The sequence below is a fragment of the Letharia lupina genome (assembly GCF_014066315.1).
Source record: "Letharia lupina isolate WasteWater1 chromosome Unknown contig_20, whole genome shotgun sequence".
Taxonomy (NCBI): domain Eukaryota; kingdom Fungi; phylum Ascomycota; class Lecanoromycetes; order Lecanorales; family Parmeliaceae; genus Letharia; species Letharia lupina.
The window spans coordinates 1,130,582-1,153,123 of NW_023502989.1; the positions used below are offsets into that span (position 1 = coordinate 1,130,582).

Genomic DNA, 22,542 nt, shown 5'->3' on the forward strand with positions numbered 1-22,542 from the left:
TCTATATTAAATTATTTTTTAAATTAATAAAGAAAAATTTTAAAGTCTAAGGCGGAAGACTTTTACTACTTATTATATATCTAATTTATATATTTATTATATTAATAAAGTATCTATTTTTATTACTATCTTAATAAGAATATTAACTTATTTTTTTTATAGATATCTAATATAGTATTATAAAAGTCTTCTATAGAAGTCTTTAATAGAGTTATTTTTATTAGATCTAAGAGGCTTAAAGAGTCTAGATTAAATATATATTAGCGTCTTCGAGTATTTTTTATTAAAGTAGATTTCTAGATAGTAAGAATATATCTTCTTTTTATATTATAACTTAGTTTATAATAACTTACGAATTTCTTAATATTTATAAAAGTCTTTTATAAGCTTTACTTAATTAAAAGAAAAAAGATAAATAATACTATAATATTTTTATTTATTATTATAAAAATAAGATATAATATAAAGTATTTAATACTAAATCTTAAAAAAGAGAATAATATTTTTCTTAAACTATATTATAAATATTCGATTCTAGATCTTTTAAATAGAAAACTCTTATAATAATATATCGATTTTTTTAAGATTTAAGTAAAGATTAATTACTTAATATATCGATTAAAATTATTATTAATTATATAAATTTATTTAATTATATTAATTATCTAATTAAAGCTAGTTATTATTATTATAATTAAAATTTTAAATTTATATAAAAAAAGAATTAATATAAAACTATTATCTATTTATAATAAAGAAAATAATTTTTAAATTAGAATAATTATAAATAAACGAATTATATATAAAAAATTTAAAAATTTATTATATTAAAAGAATTAAGATTATAAATATAATATATAATATATAATTAAGAATTTATTTAATATAATAAAGCTAATAAATAATTATAATTATAAATTAATATTTATTTTATTTATTAGATAAAAAATAGATAAGAGTATTAGAATTATATAAATATTATAATCTATATAAGTATTATAATCTATATTTAAAAGAGAAAAAAAAAGATTATATAAAACTTTATTAACTAGATAATAATCTATATTAAATTATTTTTTAAATTAATAAAAAAAACTTTTAAAGTTTAAAGCGAAAGACTTTTACTACTTACTATATATTTAATTTATATATTTATTATATTAATAAAATATCTATTTCTACTATTATCTTAATAAGAATTAAATTTATTTTTTCTTTATTAATATCTAATATAATATTATAAAAGTCTTCTATAGAAATCTCTAATAAAATTATTTCTACTAAATCTAAAAGACTTAGAGAGTCTAGATTAAATATATATTAGCGTCTTTAAGTATTCTCTATTAAAGTAGATTTCTAGATAGTAAGAATATATCTTCTTTTTACATTATGACTTAGTTCATAATAGTTTACTTATTAAAGATCGCTTATCTATTTACTCGACAGTGTTACGAGCGTACCCTTGACACACTACTTAGCCCTATGGCTAGCGGGCCTTGGCGGAGGCATCCTCTATTATATTATACCTCCTTTCCACCTATATAATTCGATAGTCTTATTATTCTTAATCTATCTCACCTATACTAATATCGCATCTATACTAATTCTGATATTATAATAAAGCTTCTTCATACACCCTCCAACGAAGAGAATTAATAGGTTTTTCACTTTCTACTTAAAATAAGCGATCAAGCTTAATAAAGAAAACGCTAGATATTTCTACTATATAGAAGTCTTATTATATATTTAAATTATTAAATATCTATATTATTTAAAAGAATCTATATTAAATAGTCTATATTATTAATAATAGTCTAATTTATTAACCCTATATCGAATATAAGAAATCCTTCTTTACTTTATATTATAACTTATTTAAATTTTAACTAATCTCTTAAGTAGAGTAATATTACTAAAAAGAGTTATACTCGAAATATTTATAATCTTTATAACGATCTAATTAGTTAAGAAACGAGTATTATAAACCTTTATAAAGAAATAATACTATTTCGAGCGTTATAATTAAATTTCGACTCTTAATATAGAGATCTATTAAATTTCTCGACTCGCAAACATCTTTATAATATTAGAATTTCAGAGATCTCTTCGCTTTACTTTATTTTTACCTATATTTAATATATTATAAATTTCTTAAATTCTTACTTAAATTCATCTATATTAATATTAAAATACGTCTCTTCATATCGCCGATCATCTATATACTAAGACTATCTCTATCTTATATATAATAATTTATATATAAAATATTCGCCTTTAAATTCGTTATAACTCTATATATTATATATATAGCACTCTCTATCTACTAAGAATCTTTATTAATAATTTTATATTAAATAAGAGAAGATACTAAGATAATAATAGAAGATATAAGATTAAAACTCATCTAAGATCTCTATTCCACCCCTATTCTTATCTTTATTCACTTTATAAGATTTCGAGATATTTAGAGTATATTAATATTAATTAATCTCTTTATAGCTAATTAGATAGTTACTTAATTTAAAACTATTAAATTTATCTATCTTTATAAGCACTAATTTAATATTATTCGATAATTAGAAAATAAAAATTTAAGATAAGCTTACTTATAATAATAATTATTTTCTTATTAATATCTTTAAAATTATTTATATTATAATAAGACTTAAAGAGAAAGCTAATTAACATATATCTATTAAATAACAATATCGCTTATACTCTATAGTTGATAATCTTTTAAATTATTTAAGCAATATATATAAGATATTCTTATTTATTTTTAAAAGAATCTATTAATATACTTATAATAAAATAAATTAAGAAAGTTAATTATTTCTTAAATTCTATAATAATCTTATTAAGTATATTAAATATAATTTTAGAAATAATAGTCTTAACGATCTTAGAAATAATAATCTAATAAACGATATACGAAAGAAATCAAAACTTCATTTCTATAACTTAATTCGTCTAATAATAAGAGATTAAACTACGCCTTAATTAAAGAAATATATTATAAAAATATAGCTTAAATATTAATAATTTATTAAAAAATTTACTAAAAAGAAAGTTAAAAGATTCGCGAAGTAATATATAAAAGTAAAGATTAAGATTAACGTAAAGAAGAGTAAATACTTAATTATAATTCGCCTTATTTTTAATATAAAGAATTTAAATTTTATTAAGATAGAGAATCTTATAAATAAGAATTAAGTTTATATATAAAAGTATAATAAATACTTCGAACTCGATATAAATTTCGATAAAGTATATAAGTTTAGTTACTAGGGCTTTCTATAAGCGACTCGATAATATCTTAGATATCGCGTTTTTAGTCGAATTAAAATCGTTCGATATCTTCGCCATAGCCTTATTTTTTTATATTCGCGAATCAATTTCTTAGGCCTATATTGCTTAATAATAACTTCATATTAAGCCTATTAAATAGATTTCCCTTATTAACAAATATCTAAGTATTCTTCGAAGCCATAATACGTTATCTATAAACCTTACTACCTTCGTTAATAGCCCCCATCGATATCGATTATATAGCACCCTATAAAGAAACTCACATTAGAATTATTTAATATTAATTTAGAGTTTTAGCGCTTACGACTCGATTTAATTTAAAAGACCTTAATTAATTAAATTATATTATTTTATCGATTTCTTCTCTATTATAAATATAAAACTAGATAATTATCGTATAGCAAATTATTTTTCGATTATTATCTATTTAATTCTTTATAAATTCTCATTAAATTAAAAGTCTCTTAACGCTATAATAAAGTGCAAAATAACGCGCTAGCGAAATCTCCGAGACGCGATATTACTATCACTATCGTCGTTAAAAAAAAATATTAATTTAACCTAGTATATTAATATTAAAAATTCTTTATTTTTATAGATTTTTAGCGAGTATAAAATATATATATACGATAGAATTATTTACTTCTTTTAAAGATCTATAACAGATAGACTAAATAAGAGAAGAATTTAAAGAATTTTATCGATACGTAGATAAGATATAGCTATATCTTCAAGATCTTAATTATCTTCAGCTAAGGCCTATATCAACTATAGATATTTAAAGATATAAGATAAGTAATAAACCTATATCTCGGTCTACTAATTATGAGAGTTATGGCTATTTAAGAGAGAGGAATAATATTATAAGCGTACTCTTAATATATCACTTAGCTCTATAACTAGCGAGCCTTAACGAAGATATCCTCTATTATATTATACCTTCTTTCCACCTATATAGTTCGATAGTCTTATTATTCTTAATCTATCTTATCTATATTAATATCGCACCTATACTAATTCTAACAGATAGCTCTAATTAATTAATTTTTTATAAATTTAATTTATAGACCTTTACTCGTAATTAATATAAAAGAATTATTACTAATATTAAAATTAACTTCTTATTAATTAAATTTAAATGAATTTATAATTAATTAACTTTTTAGAAATCTATTATTACTATAACTTCTCTTTTTTCTATTAAAATTTTACTATATTTTTTTCTAAACTATAAAACTTATTCTACGCTTTCTAATAATTTAAGATTTTTAAAATTCGATCTTATAGTTCTAGATAAATCTTAAATTAAAGTATTTTCACTCTTTAAGAATTAAATTTAATCTCGATATTAGAAAAAAAAAATTAATTACTTTTTATAAATCTAATTTATAGGCCTAAACTTATTATAGAATAAAGATTTAATAAATTCTTAGATCTTTTAAGATAGTCTTAGCGATAAGAAAATAGCCGAGGTAAATTTTTCAATTTCGCGATATATTCCCACTTTTTATATTTTACTTATAAGATTAAAATCTAAATCTTTCTAAAATTTAGAGATAGATTAATTAATATAATAAGTAGATATCGTAAAAATTTTAGACTGTAAAAACAAGTGGTGGTGAGGTTATACAGGAAAATTCAAATTTTTGATTTTTGATTATGGGGGGGTGCCAAATTCGCAGATTTTTTTTTAGTTTCTCAATGATTAAGAAAACAGGGGTAACCTAGCAAATCCAGCACTGATCGCGAGACACATTTAGCACTGGACATGCATTTCCACTACAGATATGTATCAGACACCATATATATTTGTATGGACAAAAGTTTCTACAGGAAATTTCTACTTTTGCACGTAGCACCGTTGCGGGTAAAGTTGGTAGAAAACACATAATCTTCACTTTGACTTCGAGCGATAGACTGCTAGAACGAATCTAGATAAGGTGCATACATTCGGTTCTGCCAGCATTCCACTCACCTACATCATCCAAGCAGGATGACGCTGGCTCCGCCAAGGCCAGGGTATGTGCGCCTCCAGTAAAGCCACGAACACAAGAAAAGGGGGTGCTACATATATTCCAATGCATGCCGATGGGGACTGACAAAGTAAGGGAGTCTGCCCTCATAAGTCGTCCGAATCGCGAAGTCCCTTCTGATGGCCTTGACTCTGCAGTCAAAGTATAAACGAAACCTCGTACCTTCGTCTCACATCGTTTTGTTCGGGGGTAGTGCACTACCCCCGAACAAACCGACCTATTATACAAGAAGAGGTGCGCAGAGTAGAACACATTCGAGATACATTCGAGATACATTACTGACAGAGCGCTGGAGAAGGACGGGAATCGTTGTCGTGATAGAGCTTCACCCCGCGATGTCACGTGCCATCAGGATTCGTGACCTGGCATAATGTTAGTAACATTGTACATCCGCGGCAGAAGAGCATACATACCTTTAATATCCTCCTCGAGTAATCTTGATTGTCTGCTATGCTGCCATCACTTTGCCGCCTCTGCATCATGACTGAGGGCTCTAGCCTGGCATCCGACACTGACCCAGCAGAACTAGTCGGGGGCTTCGCACCGTAGTCACCCGCCACATTGCGACGATACTCCGCTTCAACTGCTCGTCTCTTGCGATTTCGGAGGAAGAAAAAGATCCCTCCAGCTATAGCACTTATAGCGACTACGCCGGCGACCACGCCGGCCGCAATGCCAGCTTTATTGGGCCCACTCGAGGAAGGAGCTTGTGTCGTGGTAATGATCGTCTCTTGTGGGGTGGTTTGACCGGCGGCAGTCACTATGATAGTGCTAGCCTTGGTGACGACGGACGGAGGCCCTTTTTTTGTTGGTGATGCTGCAGCTGATGACGTCGACGACGATGAGAATGCTGCACTGCCATTTGAATCCGAATCCGAATTCGAAGTCGAACTGGAATCCGAGCTCGACTCTGAGTTAGAGCTTTGGCTCGCAACATTGTTATTCACTCCAGTTAGCTGGACGGACCAAGAGCTGGGCCCGCCACCTGTGACACAGTCAGCAACAAGTAAAACGGCGGTCTTAGCTGCAACTTACATGTATCCAAGTTGTACCCATAACATTTTGAGCTGCACTCAGAATCTGAGACTTTGCTGCTCGACGCCGGAAGCAGATCACCACACCAGCAATTAGATCCCAGGGTTGTGCCCATCACTGCCTTGGTTTGGTTGACACATTGTTGTTGGCAGTATCCTGGCGACTGATACATGTACGAGCCTAGATCCGTCATGCCGGCCGACGAAGTAAAACAACCCTCATAGACCGGAGGCTCCAGACTAGAGGAAGACTGCGCAAATACCAAAGGAAAAGCGTAGAACAGAGGCAAGGCCGTCGCGACGGCCCTCAGCGATGCCGACTTCATGTTCTTGTTGGTATGGGTGGGTTAATTATGAATGATTATTATCAAAAATCTATCGTGGAGTGATGGGTCAGTTCAAATATTCAGCACATGGTGTTGTAGTATGACTTATCGAAGACAAACACAATCTTGGATGGGCAAATCTACCTTGATTGTCCTCGAGAAATAGATGACGCTGATTGTGCAAAGACTCAACGAGTGAATAATGCTTTAGCTGGTTGCGTGGCACAATGAAGGTCACGAGTTCTTTGTCCAAGCCCACACAAAGGCTATCCGACCTCTATCGTTCTCTGTGGACTGACGAAGGAGCTGCGATGTCGGTGTTAAAGGTCGATGTCGGTTGGAGATTCCCAAACTTCAAGTGAGATGAACAACGCGTTATCCAGAAGCCAAGAACTGCCAGCAGCCCTTTGATTCTGTGCGTGAGTGCGTGTGACTCGAGTTTGAAAGATCGGGAATTGTCGCGGTGGATGGACTTTCGGTGACCGGAATGTAGGTAATTGTTTCGAATTAAAGCTTTTTGCGACCCCTAAGCAAGGCGAGGACGTAACGACAGTGGGCAATGCTGCAGAATGATTGAAATCAGCAGGTATCGCTGAGGAATAGCATTGATGGGATTAGTGTGAACGGAGGCCGTTCAACTCGTCCATTTGCATACTCGCTGGAGTGGTTGAGGAGAGTGGTAGTAATAGTAGTAGGAAAGAGGAGAGGCGGATTTGTTGGCAGGAGACGGGAGAAGGAAAGGTTTCTGGCCGGCGCTAAGAAAATCTTGAGGTTGCTACTCGTAGTCAATCATAATTTCCTTTCAAGGGACGGCGTCCAATGAATGTTTACGCGCCAACGTTTTGGAGCCTGTTGCCCGTTTCGAGATGGTGCGACCGTTTTAAGCTATATAATGGCTTGATAATAGTGGACCTCTTTGTTCTGCGCTGCTCTGCTGAGACTCGAGATACCGCACTACTTTGGTTGGTGCATCCAATTTTGGGCCAGTTCACCGTAAGCTAGAAGCACCCAACCGCTAATGCCCAGATAGCCAGCCTGCATTATTGTTGATTGTTACTGTTGTACAGTACTATGTCAATTGCAAGGCCGCAAGCGTTGAGTGCCACCCAGGTAATTGGTCTGACAGGCCTTTGTCCGCTTGTTTGGCGTCAAAGACAAGCCGTTCTATTCAAGATGTGCTTGACTCAATATTCGCACTAGAGCTTCAATGCATTGAGGTTCGATATAGATGAATGGTTATTATACAGCAGATCTTGACAATCTCGACCATCTAATAGTAATACCTCGGCTCGTCAAAGACGTGGTATTGATGACCTCGCACTCCTTCACCTCGGAACATTGCAGGGAAACGCAAACCCTCAGCAACCTGTTCTTCCGGAACCCGTTCATCGCTGCCTTCTGCTTCACCAACAATGAACTTGCCCACCTGTAATGGCCATGATTAGCAGCCACGGTTGAAACGGTCAGGGAGTGCGAAGCCTGGTTGCTTACCTGAATCTCTGTGTCCGTGATAGTCGACCTACTCACTCGAGCATATCCTGACCTCTTGATGCCCTTGTATAGTATATACTCGCACCATCGATCCCAATCACTTGGGTCAATGTCCTTCATTCCGCTCTTGTCGCCCACATAGGTATTGTAGTTCCCTTCCTGCGGCTTGATGACCAGGTAGCTCAGCAAGATCAAAGGCCTCGGCGATTCTTTCATGAGTTTTGCCAAATACTCAGACTGCTGTCTTCTGTCCTCCGGATCCTCTTCCTGACCCGAATGGAAGACAACAACATCAATGTGCTCGCCGTAAGCATCGAGTGTCGCATGTATGGCCGGAGCTAATTCCCCAACCGGTGATGGAAGTAAATGGTGTGTTGAATTCAGGATGGGGAATTTGGAGAGAAGTGCTGAGCCCCAGGTATGCTTGTTTGGACCCGGCCCAAAGTCGACGTACATCCCTAAGTCTTCGGCCAAATATTGAGTGGTATCTCGGTTGCCCATGATGATTCGCTGAAGGTCCGTCTCTATGAGCCCGATCACGTCGACCTCGAGTTCTTTGATCAGATCGCGTATTCGTCGCTCGGAAGACCACATATCATTGTCAAGGGAAAAGTGAATTGTCCAAACGCCCGCAGTTATGACCTTTTCCTCTTTATGGTAGGGAGTATAGTCGTTGGTTGGAAAGCGAAGGTAGGATACGGAGATAGCAAGCAGTTCAAGGACCATTAGAGAATAGACGTAGTAGGACTTGAACCTACTTCGCCCATTCCTGTTTGATCTTTGGCGCGACTTGATATTCTCCTTTGATGCTGGCATGGTATAGATACCCGCACCGATGAAGACTACAGTTGCCGTCATGACCCAGTCGGTGTGCTCGCGCATGAGAGGTCCTCCAGGTACAAAGGCGTAGGCAACCACCCACACATGTGCAAGCACCAAAATGTTGTATATCAAGAATCCTAAGCCAAACGCCGCAGGACCGCGACGAGCGGCTGACCCAATTAAAGAAGGGGCGAGGGACATCAACTCGATAGCCATTAGTACGGCACCAAAAAAACCTGTCCAGTTGCTATAGCTTGTGAGAAGAAAGGCTCCACTACCGAGCAGAGAGAAGTTACGCCAACTTGAGGCTCTTTCTTGAAGCCAAATGAAGAGGAGTACACCACCACCCATAGCAAGAAGCGTAACGACTCCATTGGCTGCGATTGGCCCTCTGACTGGAAAGCCTTCCCAAACCCAAAGGATCATGGTGCTAGAGTCCGACAATAGAGAATGCATACCAAAGAACAAGCCACCGAGACCAAGGCCGGCTAATATGTGAGAGCTGGCTGGGCTACCCATGGTCTCGAGGCCCCCTCTGTTGTCTGTGGTTTGCCTAGTCGAGCGTAGAATAGCTGCCAATGCTAAGAAAAGGCCTAATTTGTTCCAGCCGCCGTTCTCGGCATGCATAATGGGCCAAATTGGGTTGTTGGTGTGCGAAGCAAACTTCGTCAGACTCGAGGCTAGCAAGCCAATACTCCAGGCTAACACTCGTGCGTCAAGGCGGGCAACTTGGGATCTTTCGGCGTACCATGTAGCTGACCAGGCTAGGCAGGTCATCGAAACACCGAAACCCACAGCAAATAGACGAAACTCCGGAGTCTTGACGAGATAGGCCAAAAGGCCTGTGAGAGATAGAAGATGGACGTAGCGAGTGTTTTTGATGACGAGGGAGCGAACGGATGACGAGCAAAGCAAGAAAGGAGAGATGGTGCACATGACCATGACCTCGTAACCTGAAATGCCCATATGCCAAAGTGGAAAGTCTAGGAGTCTTCAGTAATGGCAACCCTGAACAGCGCTGGAGGCTGGACTCACACCACACGGTAAGCCCGAGAGACGTCAACATCGACCAGAAGACGAACTTCAGAATTTATCAGCGTAGTCACTACGGGAATACCTCGTAATGTTGGACTTACTCCATTGTATATATCAGCAGCAGCGTCAACTGCTTCGGACCAGAAAAAGCCCGAGCCAAATATTTGCCCAGCAGGTTTGCCTTTCCTGATAGAAAATGAGATACACATTCTGAAGGGATTGTGGTATACGTACTCTTTCTCCAACACAGCATCAGAAACCCGAAAATCCTTACTGTTTGACCAAATTGTCAGACCGATGCCCATGGGAAAGCAAAGTCATCTCCCTACATTTGCGTACTTGGGAAGCCAGTAGACATACCCTCTGCTAGATCCTTGGACGTCTCTGATCACAACTTCGAAGCCTTGGAAATCTAGGGCCGTGACAGCGTCGAATCCTACATCCAGGAGTATAAGAGCCCATTCAAAAAAGGCGTAAGTAGTATAGGCTTGTAGGGGTTAGCAACTACCCTAATATGAAAGACAAGAGCAAATCTGACCTCCCGCAACTCTGTGAACTTTGTGCTGAATGAAGAAGTAGATCAGAGGCACCAGAGTCCCGAAAAATGTTCCGGCTAGGATTTTCCTGTATCTCAAAGCCTTCGAATTCTCTTTTGGACTGAGGGCTATGCAGCCCAAAGTCCAGGGCAATGTAGCTACCAAGTAGGATATCATGAAGACGTCGTGCCACCCATGGTCATCCGTAGAAGTCACGTACGTCCATCCACCGCACGTTAGTGTACGGAACAGGCCGGTACCTGCCACAAAAATTGGCAGGACCGAGTCGGGGCGTGCTGTCAAAATATACCAGAGAAATACTAAGGCAAAACGAGGACCTGCGCGTCCATTATTAGCCCAGAAATTTCGGACAGCTCGAGAAGAGAGAGCGTACCAGAAGTCATGGCAATGAAGATCTGAAATACTGAACGCTCCGGATACCTATCTCCAATGGTGGCAGAGACCGAAGGAAACCATTCATCCGGGTAGCCCTTGAGCAATGGGTCAGCTTGAAGAGAGCGGGCGAATTTTTGCTAGGTTGACGACGTACATAGTACTCATTCTCCACGATCTTGTGATAATGGAGGTATAAGCCCGTGACCAAAGCGCCGAGAAAAGCAGTATATGCCACCACTGTATGAGCCCAGGAAATCCAGGCTCCTGAAAACATAACGCCTTCCTTAGACTTTGGCGGCATGTTTGATTAGTCCTTATGGAATACCACAGAGAACCATTGGTCAAGAGACAAGGATAGATTGTGAGACAAAGATCTGACAGTGACCAGAGGACGGAGGAATGAGCGTGAGATGAGAGTTGTGGCTGGTCAGCTCTTCTCATGAACGAACGAAGCTGAGCTGTTGCTAAGAAAACAAATCGTCGCGGCAAACCACCATAACCTTGGCAATCCTCTTATTGACTTCTTGCCCTAACGCTCTACTACTTTGGGATCTACTATGTGATTCTGTTCCATGCATTAATCTTCGTTGCGGTTTGAGCCACCAAGAACTCACAAATTCAGCGAACCCGAGAGGCGGCCTCATTTGCTCTCGTTTGAATACGAGCTTCTCTGCAATAGGTTCTCCTACAAGAAATCATCTATACTGTTCGACCTTTGCTACTTCTATACAGAGCATTCAAGGTACATTCATTCGCGATCATCGTTTTCCCCCATGTGACTCTAATCCTCGATATGCGTGCCATTGTCCTCCAGTTCCACGGGTAATCCATGGTCGATCAGATACTTGTCTATTTGACATGGGTTTGTGAGCTCCGCGGTTTAGTGGATCGGCTAACTTGGCACCAAGTGCTTGTCTGCAGTCTCGGAATTACCCAGACGACAGTCAGTGGCCATACTCAGGATCTACCTATTATCTCGCCGTTCTGACTTTTCCATTTTGGATATCATCAGGTACCTGCAGTCTCAACCTCCATGGCAGCTGGCTGCTCTCCAGATGCCACAGCTAATGCGTTATTTCGGATGCCGTTGTCCGTTCTGATCCCCACGGCAGCTTCAGCCTCCTTCTGTGTGTATGGCTCTGCACGTAACGCACGAAGCCTGGGGATTGTTAGTATCCCATTTTGAAGTTAAAGCTGATAGCAAGAATCCAAGGCAAAAGTACCTTTTCTTGTGGTTCTTCCCTTTCCTGTGCTGGATCAAAATCTCTCCCTCGAACCATTTCGCACACTCAATACAATAGAATTGGCCTAGGCCCGGTCGGTCTTCGGCTGGTTTCGCGCTCTTATGCTGGCTCAAATGCTTTGCAGATCTGATATCTGCGTGAACCTGATCGAGATCTCTAGGATTCATGTTTAGCTACTATACAGACTCGAGTTTTGCAAACGGACCTTGTTCTACGTTTCGTCTTGCTCCTTCGAATTGAACCCATTCTCACAATCAATATCTTTTGGGTGTGATATTAATATGATTTGTGGAAAATAAGTTTTGAGTCGTAGAGATGAATAAAGGAAATCTCTGATTTGTGATTGGTCACCTTCCGACGCAAGCCAAAACTCTGGACAAACAAACATTCAACAATCCGAAATGCTCAGAACTCGGCTTAATGGAGAAGAAACTTCGACACCTCCTTAGACTGTACTTTGATGTCCGTGAAGTAAAGTACGTAGACTGAGAATGTTTAGTGATTCTGTCGATCGAGGGGGTATTGCATTTAGGTGACGGGAGGTAACCTCTTTCGGCATCACTTAATCGTATCTACCCCCATTCGCGTCATACCCCCATTCGCGCCATCTTAAATCCGACAATTCCGACGCAACACCAAAATGCCTATCTTTCACCAAATTTGTATGGCAAACTAGCACAATAATATTGATCTGTCATTGCTATCAAGGCTTCTATATCGGAGAGCCTAAATCACCGTTTTTTAGACCTTATCGGCCTATCATGTCTTGAAAAAACCGATACTACCTCTTCTTCTACTACCTCTTCTTCTTCTACCTCTTCTTTTCTACTATCTTCTTACCTCCTTTATATCTTCTATCTCGCTATTATTACTATAATAGAGCGAGGTTCAATAGTAGTAGTAGGCCTAATGTAAGAGATGTAGTAGTCTTTTTCTTAATTGGGCTTAAGTAGGCCACATTTGAGTCTAGGGTAGGGATACCTACTATGCTAGGCCTATAGACGGCGACTATGGTACCGTAGTATTGGCCATTATGGTAGACTGTGGTAGTAGGCTATTTGAATGAGTGGTAGTGGTAGCTATGGTAGTGGTAGCTATCTATGTCGGATTTATCGGATTTAAGATGGCGCAAATGGGGGTATGGCGCGAATGGGGGTAGATACGATTATCTCGGATCTCCTTCTTGTCCATAGCGCCGCCAACAGCAACTTTCTTCTTCCCCACCTACTCACCCACGACAGTTGTGTTGCGTGCGGGCTGGCACAACTTTCTCCTCGAGTCAAGTTGTATCAGGATGATTTCAACAAGGCACATTGCCCGCTTGGGCAAGCTGGTAAGTTCATCCGTTGCTCCCCACCCCAGCTTTGGCCACGGGCATACGTGCAGCGGCCTTACTATCCAAGCAAAGACGATACTGATAGCTGCATCCACAGGTCCCGAGTGTCAGTGTTGTATGTTTCCCTCGCGATCGTCTTTTATCGAGGATGCTCCAACTCCAGAGCTGCAAACTTGCTTGTGCCGTTCTATCTGCTTACCCACGTCCTCCATAGCTCTCGAGTACTCGAACACTCGCTACAGTCACAGATGATCCCTTGGCTCAGAAGGTCGAGATGACCAACTGGGAAAAGGTATGGCTCCTGCATGCATTAGAGTCCACAATGCTTTGTGTTCTCAGTTGCCCATTGAATCGGACGCTGATGTGGCTTTACAGGGTCACTATATCAACTACAAGTATGTGCCTACCTTTCTATGTCGCAACATTCGGCTTCTACGCAGTATGGCGGATAATGTCTGGATGCCGGCATGGGAGGCCCAAAACCGTCAATATTATTAACCTTGCTTTTTTTGCTAGGAAAATGTCAGAAAATCTCTCCGTTGTTCGATCTCGTCTTAACCGCCCTTTGACATATGCGGAAAAGATCCTCTACTCACATCTCGACGATCCTCATGGACAAGACATCGAGCGAGGAAAGTCATACCTGAAGCTGAGACCTGACCGGGTTGCTTGTCAAGACGCGACAGCCCAGATGGCTATTCTACAATTCATGTCTGCAAACATGCCATCAGTAGCCACTCCTACAACTGTCCATTGCGATCATTTGATCGAGGCCCGAATCGGTGGCGAAAAGGATCTTGCGAGAGCTCAGGATATCAACAAGGAAGTTTACGACTTCTTATCCTCTTCGTGCGCTAAATACAACATCGGATTTTGGAAACCCGGCTCGGGTATCATCCACCAGATCGTTTTAGAGAACTATGCCTTTCCCGGAGGTCTGATGATTGGTACTGACTCGCATACACCAAACGCGGGTGGTCTCGGCATGTGTGCTATCGGGGTCGGTGGTGCGGATGCAGTGGATGTTATGGCAAATCTTCCGTGGGAGCTCAAAGCGCCAAAGGTCATCGGTGTACGGCTGACTGGGGAGATGTCTGGCTGGACAGCGCCCAAAGACATCATCTTGAAAGTTGCTGGTATCCTGACAGTCAAAGGTGGAACAGGAGCCATCATTGAGTACCATGGGCCTGGTGTCAAGTCATTGTCTTCGACAGGAATGGGGACCATATGTAACATGGGGTGAGTTGTTCTTTCTTTTTTTGTCTATCATGGCGTCCTGAGCATCACACTAATGCATTCCTAGCGCTGAAATCGGTGCCACCACCTCGGTCTTCCCATTCAACGAAAGAATGTATGATTACCTGGCAGCGACGAAGCGGAAGTCTATTGGAGACTTCGCCAGAACATATGCCGCAGAGTTGCATGAAGACGAAGGGGCTCAGTACGACGAACTCATTGAATTAAACCTTTCAGAACTGGAGCCCCACATCAATGGGCCATTCACCCCTGACTTGGCGACCCCCATCTCCAAGTTCAAAGAAGCGGTGTCTGCCAATAAGTGGCCAGAGGAGTTAAAAGTTGGACTGATTGGCTCCTGCACAAACTCATCCTACGAAGACATGTCTCGCGCTGCATCAATTGCACGTGATGCTCTTGATCACGGCGTTAAGGCCAAATCAATGTTCACGGTCACTCCCGGATCCGAGCAAATTCGTGCTACAATCGCGCGAGATGGTCAGCTTAAGACTCTTGAGGATTTTGGTGGTATGGTCTTGGCGAACGCTTGCGGACCGTGCATTGGTCAGTGGGATCGAAGGGATGTCAAAAAGGGCGAGGCTAATTCCATTCTCTCGTCGTACAACCGTAATTTCACTGGAAGAAACGATGCGAATCCTGCAACACACTCCTTCGTCACCTCACCAGATCTTGTGGTCGCCCTATCGTTGGCTGGCACGCTAAATTTCAACCCTCTGACCGATACCTTGAAGGACAAGGACGGTAACGAGTTCAAGTTGTCTGCTCCTACCGGAGATGGCCTACCTGCAAACGGTTATGACCCTGGCCAGGATACTTACCAAGCACCACCCGAGGAGCGAGCTTCGATTTCTGTTGCTGTGTCTCCAGAAAGCGACCGACTTCAGATCCTCTCCGGATTTCAAGCGTGGGATGGCAAGGATGCTACAGACATCCCAATCCTAATCAAAACCAAAGGCAAGACGACAACCGATCACATTTCCATGGCGGGTCCTTGGCTCAAATACCGCGGTCATCTCGACAATATCTCCAACAACATGTTAATTGGAGCAATCAACGCTGCTAATGGCGAAGCCAACAAGGTCAAGAACTTCGCAACCGGTGAGGTCGGTGCAGTTCCTGCAACAGCCAGAGACTACAAAAAGAAAGGTATCCAATGGGTCGTAGTCGGTGACTGGAATTATGGCGAGGGCAGTTCAAGGGAACATGCCGCTCTCGAGCCAAGGCATCTCGGTGGTATCGCGATCATTACTCGTAGTTTTGCCCGTATCGTGAGTTCTTCCCTAGGCTTGCTTCGCATCTACGTTCCGGCTGTTCCATCGGCACGCTGATTATCACTCTTACAGCACGAAACCAATCTCAAGAAACAAGGCATGTTGCCATTAACTTTTGCCGACCCCGCCGACTATGACAAAATCAACCCAGATGACAAAGTCGATGTTATGTGCACGCAATTGGCCGTCGGCAAACCCTTGACGTTGAGGGTACACCCCAAAGATGGCAAGGTTTGGGAAGCAAAGCTGCAGCACACCTTCAACGAAAGCCAGATCGCGTGGTTCAAGGATGGCAGTGCATTAAACACCATGGCAAGACATGCAGAGGCGCAGACCGAGAGTGGGGCAAATGCTTAAGAAGAATTGTAGACTGCTCAGAGAAAGTAGTCCTCGGTGTTGCCTTAGGAGGCGCTGAGGCTTTGTTACCAGCAAGGGAAATGAAAGTCAGTACAGATTGCAGTGTTGAAAGACTAGGGGGATCGATGCGAGTGTCAATTTGGCATTACCTGTACGCATTGTTATGCTTTTGTGCTGCCCGACTTGTACATGAAAATCCCATTACGGTCCATGAGGAAACTTGCGTAAATCACGATATGTGTACCTTCCATAAACGTAGTACTCTACTGCTATCTATGCAAACCCCGACCTCAGTAAGTCTTCGTTCAGATTACTGTCTTTTTAGGTAACCCCTGACTCTCTGTTAGATGGGGTTAACACTATAAACGATTTGGAGTATCTATCAACACAAGCTACTTGCACGGCATACATCAGGAGTGGCGCATAGTCATTCGCCTCCCGAATCGGAACCCTCATCATTTCAACGTGTAACCCTTGGCTTCCCTCTTGCGATACCGCTGCCCCGTGGATTACCACGCGCTGCTCCTCCTCTTCCTCCTATTGGCTGAGTCTCAGCACCTCCGCGCTTGTTAAGCCCCGAACTTGGACGGGCCATGGGTGCCGGTGTTGCAAACTTGGTGGGGCCTCGAGAGGAAGGCGGATTTTCAACAAAGGATGTATCCGTTGTCATAAAAGTCTCATCGGCAAAGTCGGGACGGGAGACATGATCTGCAGATTGGCCATGCTCTTCATTCTGTTTCGCGCGTTTGAAGGAATCCAATATGGGAGCCTGTTACGATGCTTCAATGCCACCGTTCTCTCAAGAAGACGCAGAACGCACCTCTGGGAAATCCACGCAGAAAGCATTCATGTTCATCCCATACAGGAAACTTGCAAAGCTCTCATTGAATCTGCTCAAGCTCTCGTGCATCAACTGCAGATGCATGAAGTTGGCCTCTAGGTCGGCCATTGAGTCGGAGAGTTCGGCAAAGGCAGGCTCAAGAAACTCGAGAGGAGAGGCAGAAGAGCCGGTCTTGGGGGTGAAGGTTTGACTGTCGCGGAGGGATGTGCGTGAGCTGGGCCGTAGAGGGGTGGAGGGCCGAGAGGGGGGCTTGTTGTGAGATGCGGAAGTGGAGCGTTTGGGATTGGAGAAATCCATACTTTAGGAAATCTAAGGCAGTGGATGACGTTTTGGGCCAAGAAGAAGAGTATTGTGCACGGCGCGTACGGCGTAGTCGAGTTGAAGATTTGTACCGTACGTGAATGTTGTGGTTGTACTCGTAGGGGGATCTGTCCGCACCATCGGGCCCTTGGAGATGCCGAGGGCCCACTTGTTTCGGTTGTTTGATGCAGTATAATCAGTATATATAAGAGAATAAGATAGGGCTGAGCTAAAAAAAACCTTGAATTTATATGTACAGCCAATTATAAATTCGAGGTTATTACGGAGGGTGACACCAAAAGTCCTGCACATGCGCTAAATCTCTTGGCATGCTTGGCAAAATTCTGAATATTTTGAATATCCTCAATATCACTGCTTTTTACTTAACAGCGACGTCAATGCTGTACATATGAGATACATACATACGGAGTGTATACATACGGAGTGCATACGCGTTGTAGCGACGTTACAGCCATGCATGAAGAGTGTATTTACCGAATTGCGACGTCAATGCTAAACGCACTGGCCCACGAGAAAAGGGGGAGAATCTTAAGACTTTGTATCACATATGAAGTCCTCAACATAGCTGTAAGAAGCAATCCTCTCTATATTCTCTATGTCATCACTAGAAAAATGAAGCTATCCAAGAAAAAGGTCAGATTTATCAAAATGCCAAGCATGCCAAGAGATTTAGCGCATGTGCAGGACTTTTGGTGTCACCCTCCGTACGCCTTTTGGCTAGACTATCTAAGTTAAGACTATCTAAGTTATCTAAGTTATTCGAGACCTCTTATTAAAAAAATAGATGTACCTTATTCACAAATAGAATAACTTTTTATTTTTATTAAAAATTTAAGATTTCTTTTTTAAATTATAGATCGTAGTTGTCATGAGATGCCTCAGGGATACTCATAGGGCCACTAGCGTAGGCTTGGCACCGCACATATCTGCCTGCAGACCACATAGATAATCAACATCTTTTACACCACACACATATATGAGTTAAATCATAATAATTCCTTAACAGTAGTATACGCTTTTCAATGATTTAAAGATTGTAAAATTTAATCTTATAATTATTAAAGGGTAAGGACCTTAAATATCGCTTATTAAAGTTCGCTTATTAAATTTACTAATAGCTAATTAAAAAATAGATATATATTATTTAATTTTAGAATAACTTTTTTATTTTCTATTAAAATTTTAGAATTTTTTTTAAATTATAGAACGTAATTTACGCTTTTAAATAAAAAAAAGTTATTAAATTTAGTCTTTTAAATATTTAAAGATAAGAAATTTAAATATCGTCTATTAAAAGTTCGCTTATTAATTTTACTCGATAGTCGATAGCCTTAATTAAAAAATAGATATATATTATTTAATTTTAAAATAACTTTTTTATTTTCTATTAAAATTTTAATTTTTTTTTTAAATTATAGAATATAATTTACGCTTTTAAATAAAAAAAGAATTATTAAATTTAGTCTTATAAATATTTTAGAATAAAGAATTTAAATATCGCTTATTAAAAACTTATTTACTCTATTAAGATTATCCTTTAATATAAGCTTAGATAGTCGAGTAATAATAATTTTAATAAAATTCGAAACTATTTCGCTTCGTCCTCGATTCGAATCTATAAATTTTTCTTATTAAAAAAATCGTAAAATCGTAGAATCGTAAAAATCGTAAAAAAAAAAAAAAAAAAAAATAGACTATAATAGATATTAAAATTAACTTCTTATTAATTAAATTTAAATCAATATAAAGTTAATTAACTCTCTATAAACTTATTATTAATATAATTTCTCTTTTTTCTATTAAATTTTTTTTTTTTTTTTTTTAAATTATAGAATATAACTTACGCTTTTAAATAATTTAAAATTTATAAATTTCGATTTTATAGTTCTAAGTAAATCTTAAATTAAATTATTTTCACTCTTCGAGAGTCCAATTCAATCTCGAAATCAGATTTAAAAATTAATTACTTTTTATGAATTTAATTCATGGGCCTAAACTTGTACAGTAATCATACAGTAATGGTCTCCACGAGTTGGACAGCTTCAGATGTTCTAGAGCACGGCTTATAGAATCATTCATTCTCATTCTCATCCTCCTCATCATCCTTAGAGACCTATGACACAGCCTGACACGCCAATGACATTCCACTCGTTAGGACTGTGTATATGTACTCTCGCAGCATCCTGCGTCCTCTCTCTCTAAGACTCCAACACCATCCCGCTATTTCGCGGTCTCGATCTGTCTCTAGGATTTCCGCTTCGCCGCATACCGCCTGGAGACAACCGTATCACACTCTTCTCGAGTGCCGTTGGCGCATCGTGCAAAGCGGCCTCTCCGGCCCAACGACCGTTATCCTTCTTCTAGCAAGTCTAGTCGGCGGATTTGTCTACCTATACCAGCCTACAAAACCCCCAGAGCACGAAGACTCTTTCGAGGGTACAGAGGACTACAAAGAGACAGAGGAATACGCAATCATGCCTGGCGCTGCACTCCCGGGGAGACCCGGCAACCTCACGAAGGAACAGGAACTCAGATTACAGGAGATGTGGACTGCGACATTGAAAGTCTTCGGCGTGTCTGGCTTCAACAATGGTACCAACGGTGATGCTGTATCAATAACGGGATCCGAAACTGCTGAGCAGGCCGGGACGGTTGGCTCAGAAAAGAAGAAGAAGAAGCGCGTGAACTTGTTCAGCAGGAAACATCATGATGACGTTGGTACCGAGGACGCTGAAAGTGTGTCTGCTACAGATGCAAACGACAAATATGGTCAGGCAAAGGAATTCCACAAAGTTCTCGAAAGCCAGTCTCCAGAAGCTATACGTACGGCTTTCTGGAGTATGGTCAAGCATGATGATCCTGATGGCTTGCTGCTGAGGTTTCTTCGGGCGCGCAAATGGAATGTGCAAAATGCTCTGATAATGTTAATTTCTACAATGCACTGGCGAATGCAAGAAATGCATGTAGACGACGACATAGTAAGAAGGGGAGAGGCCGGCGCCTTGGACGATAGCATTAACTCAACCAGCCCAACCAAGAAAGAAGGCCATGATTTTCTGACGCAAATGAGGCTGGGAAAGAGCTTTTTGCATGGCACGGACAAAGAGGGAAGGCCACTCACCTTTGTGAGGGTGAAGTTGCACAAACAAGGAGAGCAGAGTGAAGCTAGCCTCGAGAGGTTTACGGTGTACACGATTGAGACTGCTAGATTGCTCCTTTCTCCTAACGTGGACACTGCAGTGAGTATCTCAATATCGAATTGTTGGCCGAGTTCTCAACAATAGTGCTAGGCCATCATCTTTGACATGACGGATTTTTCCATGGCGAATCTGGTATGTTGGTCCCTTTCGAAGTAGCCATTTCTTGTGTTGACTTAGCCATCAGGATTACGGCCCCGTGAAGTTCATGATCAAGGTTTTTGAGGCGAACTACCCAGAAAGTCTAGGAGTTGTTCTCGTGCATAAGTCCCCTTGGATGTTTCAGGGTAAGCTGTCATCAAGACCAGCCAAGGGACGACGCAACATGCTAATTGTGCAGGCGTTTGGAAATTGATCAGGGGCTGGCTAGACCCAGTGGTAGCGGGCAAAGTCCATTTCACCAAGAACGTAGAGGAGCTAGCAGAGTTTGTCGAGCGAAGCCATATTATCAGGGAACTAGGAGGAGACGACCCGTGGACCTACCAATATGTTGAGCCAGTCGCTGGAGAAAACAAGCTACAGTCAGACGGTGTAACAAGACAGCGTCTGCTGGACGAGCGAGCTGCAGTGGTCAAGGACTACGAGGCCACAACGCAGCAATGGATCCGTGATCCTAATTCGACGCATGCGCTGCAACAGAGAAGATCCGAGCTGACCAACCGATTACGAACTGGTTACTGGGAGCTCGATCCGTATCTGAGGGCAAGGACTTTGTACGATCGTACTGGTATAATCAGAGAGGGTGGGCAGATCCAGTACTACGGGTCTCCCAACAGCGCTACTGGTTCAAATGCTGGCCATCATTCGATTCAGAACGGCCCACTTCCTCCAGAACACCGAACGGATGAGCTGGACTAGTATGGTTGAGGGGATCTCTGTATGCCCTAGAAGTAACGGGTGGCTATGGAGTGAGATCCGATGTTGTACGAAGCCATGATTCGACGGTCACCGTCATGCCCGACCTCTCATGCTGTACATACTACACGTTCCAATCTTTAATCAGTATTCTACATTTTCGCCTGGACCTCGTTGAAATACGTCTTTAGCATTTCCATGTTTGTTTCTGATGCCGGCCAGCCAATACCCAACCCTTCTTGCTGGTTCGGTTTGGGTATCTGATCTTCGTTAGACGTATTCACGGTGGAATCTGCCACCAGGACTCGTCTGCATACCATGTGGAAGTGAACCTCCAATGACGAAAAGTCAGTACATCGACTGGAAGTTAACGCAAGGAGCATAGTGATGGAAACATATTACGTGGTCAACCTCTTGATGCGCCAACCTCCCATTATTCTGTAGGATATTGTAGTTCTCGGAGCCCGTCGCCTTGGCCAGCTTTTTAGCTACGGGCTGTACACCAGGTCAGCGTTCGCATGTCTCACGTCGCTGCACCCAAGGCTCGAAGGAAAGGCTTTTGGGGGGGGGAAGGGTGGTCCCATACTAAGATCTCTTCCAACTGATCGTCTGGAATATCCGTAAGCTTCGAACCATGGGCTTTCGGCACGACAAGCTGCACACACGGCCGACATCAGCTCAACCTGCATAAGCGATCCCGGGAGCATAGCAAAGTGAAGACGAACAGCATGGCCTTGGCTCAATGGTTGGATATCAAGGAAGGCGAACACTCGCTCGCTTTCAAAGAGCGTGAATGAGGGGATGTCGCCTTTCGGCCTGTCAGTCAGATTCCTTCAGAGGGTGATAGAGATGATATGGAAGACAGGAGACCTTTGATGATC

General features: G+C 40.6%; 6 protein-coding genes across 6 annotated transcripts; 2 read left to right on the top strand and 4 right to left on the bottom strand.

Annotated features, from left to right (window-relative positions):
- Positions 1 to 5,680: 5,680 nt before the first annotated feature.
- HO133_005141 (uncharacterized protein) lies at positions 5,681 to 6,570 on the bottom strand (the record flags this gene model as incomplete). Its single annotated transcript, XM_037296053.1, has 3 exons — positions 5,681 to 5,704; positions 5,756 to 6,327; positions 6,378 to 6,570. The coding sequence occupies 3 exons, from the start codon at positions 6,568 to 6,570 to the stop codon at positions 5,681 to 5,683; spliced, it is 789 nt and encodes a 262-aa protein (XP_037148751.1).
- Positions 6,571 to 7,972: 1,402 nt separating this feature from the next.
- HO133_005142 (uncharacterized protein) lies at positions 7,973 to 11,283 on the bottom strand (the record flags this gene model as incomplete). The annotated part of the gene is made up of 9 exons (XM_037296054.1): positions 7,973 to 8,128; positions 8,194 to 9,998; positions 10,051 to 10,096; positions 10,152 to 10,236; positions 10,285 to 10,323; positions 10,411 to 10,537; positions 10,589 to 10,924; positions 10,981 to 11,077; positions 11,137 to 11,283. The coding sequence occupies 9 exons, from the start codon at positions 11,281 to 11,283 to the stop codon at positions 7,973 to 7,975; spliced, it is 2,838 nt and encodes a 945-aa protein (XP_037148752.1).
- Positions 11,284 to 11,763: 480 nt separating this feature from the next.
- HO133_005143 (uncharacterized protein) lies at positions 11,764 to 12,393 on the bottom strand (the record flags this gene model as incomplete). The annotated part of the gene is made up of 3 exons (XM_037296055.1): positions 11,764 to 11,831; positions 11,999 to 12,141; positions 12,206 to 12,393. The coding sequence occupies 3 exons, from the start codon at positions 12,391 to 12,393 to the stop codon at positions 11,764 to 11,766; spliced, it is 399 nt and encodes a 132-aa protein (XP_037148753.1).
- A 1,127-nt stretch (positions 12,394 to 13,520) lies between these two features.
- Positions 13,521 to 16,447, top strand: HO133_005144 (uncharacterized protein; the record flags this gene model as incomplete). Its single annotated transcript, XM_037296056.1, has 7 exons — positions 13,521 to 13,559; positions 13,660 to 13,677; positions 13,777 to 13,854; positions 13,938 to 13,957; positions 14,079 to 14,801; positions 14,866 to 16,087; positions 16,163 to 16,447. 7 exons carry the CDS (start codon positions 13,521 to 13,523, stop codon positions 16,445 to 16,447), a joined length of 2,385 nt encoding a protein of 794 aa, XP_037148754.1.
- Positions 16,448 to 16,907: 460 nt separating this feature from the next.
- On the bottom strand, positions 16,908 to 17,585 carry HO133_005145 (uncharacterized protein; the record flags this gene model as incomplete). Its single annotated transcript, XM_037296057.1, has 2 exons — positions 16,908 to 17,216; positions 17,268 to 17,585. 2 exons carry the CDS (start codon positions 17,583 to 17,585, stop codon positions 16,908 to 16,910), a joined length of 627 nt encoding a protein of 208 aa, XP_037148755.1.
- Positions 17,586 to 20,083: 2,498 nt separating this feature from the next.
- On the top strand, positions 20,084 to 21,664 carry HO133_005146 (uncharacterized protein; the record flags this gene model as incomplete). Its single annotated transcript, XM_037296058.1, has 4 exons — positions 20,084 to 20,848; positions 20,900 to 20,941; positions 20,994 to 21,093; positions 21,147 to 21,664. 4 exons carry the CDS (start codon positions 20,084 to 20,086, stop codon positions 21,662 to 21,664), a joined length of 1,425 nt encoding a protein of 474 aa, XP_037148756.1.
- Between the last annotated feature and the right edge of the window lie 878 nt (positions 21,665 to 22,542).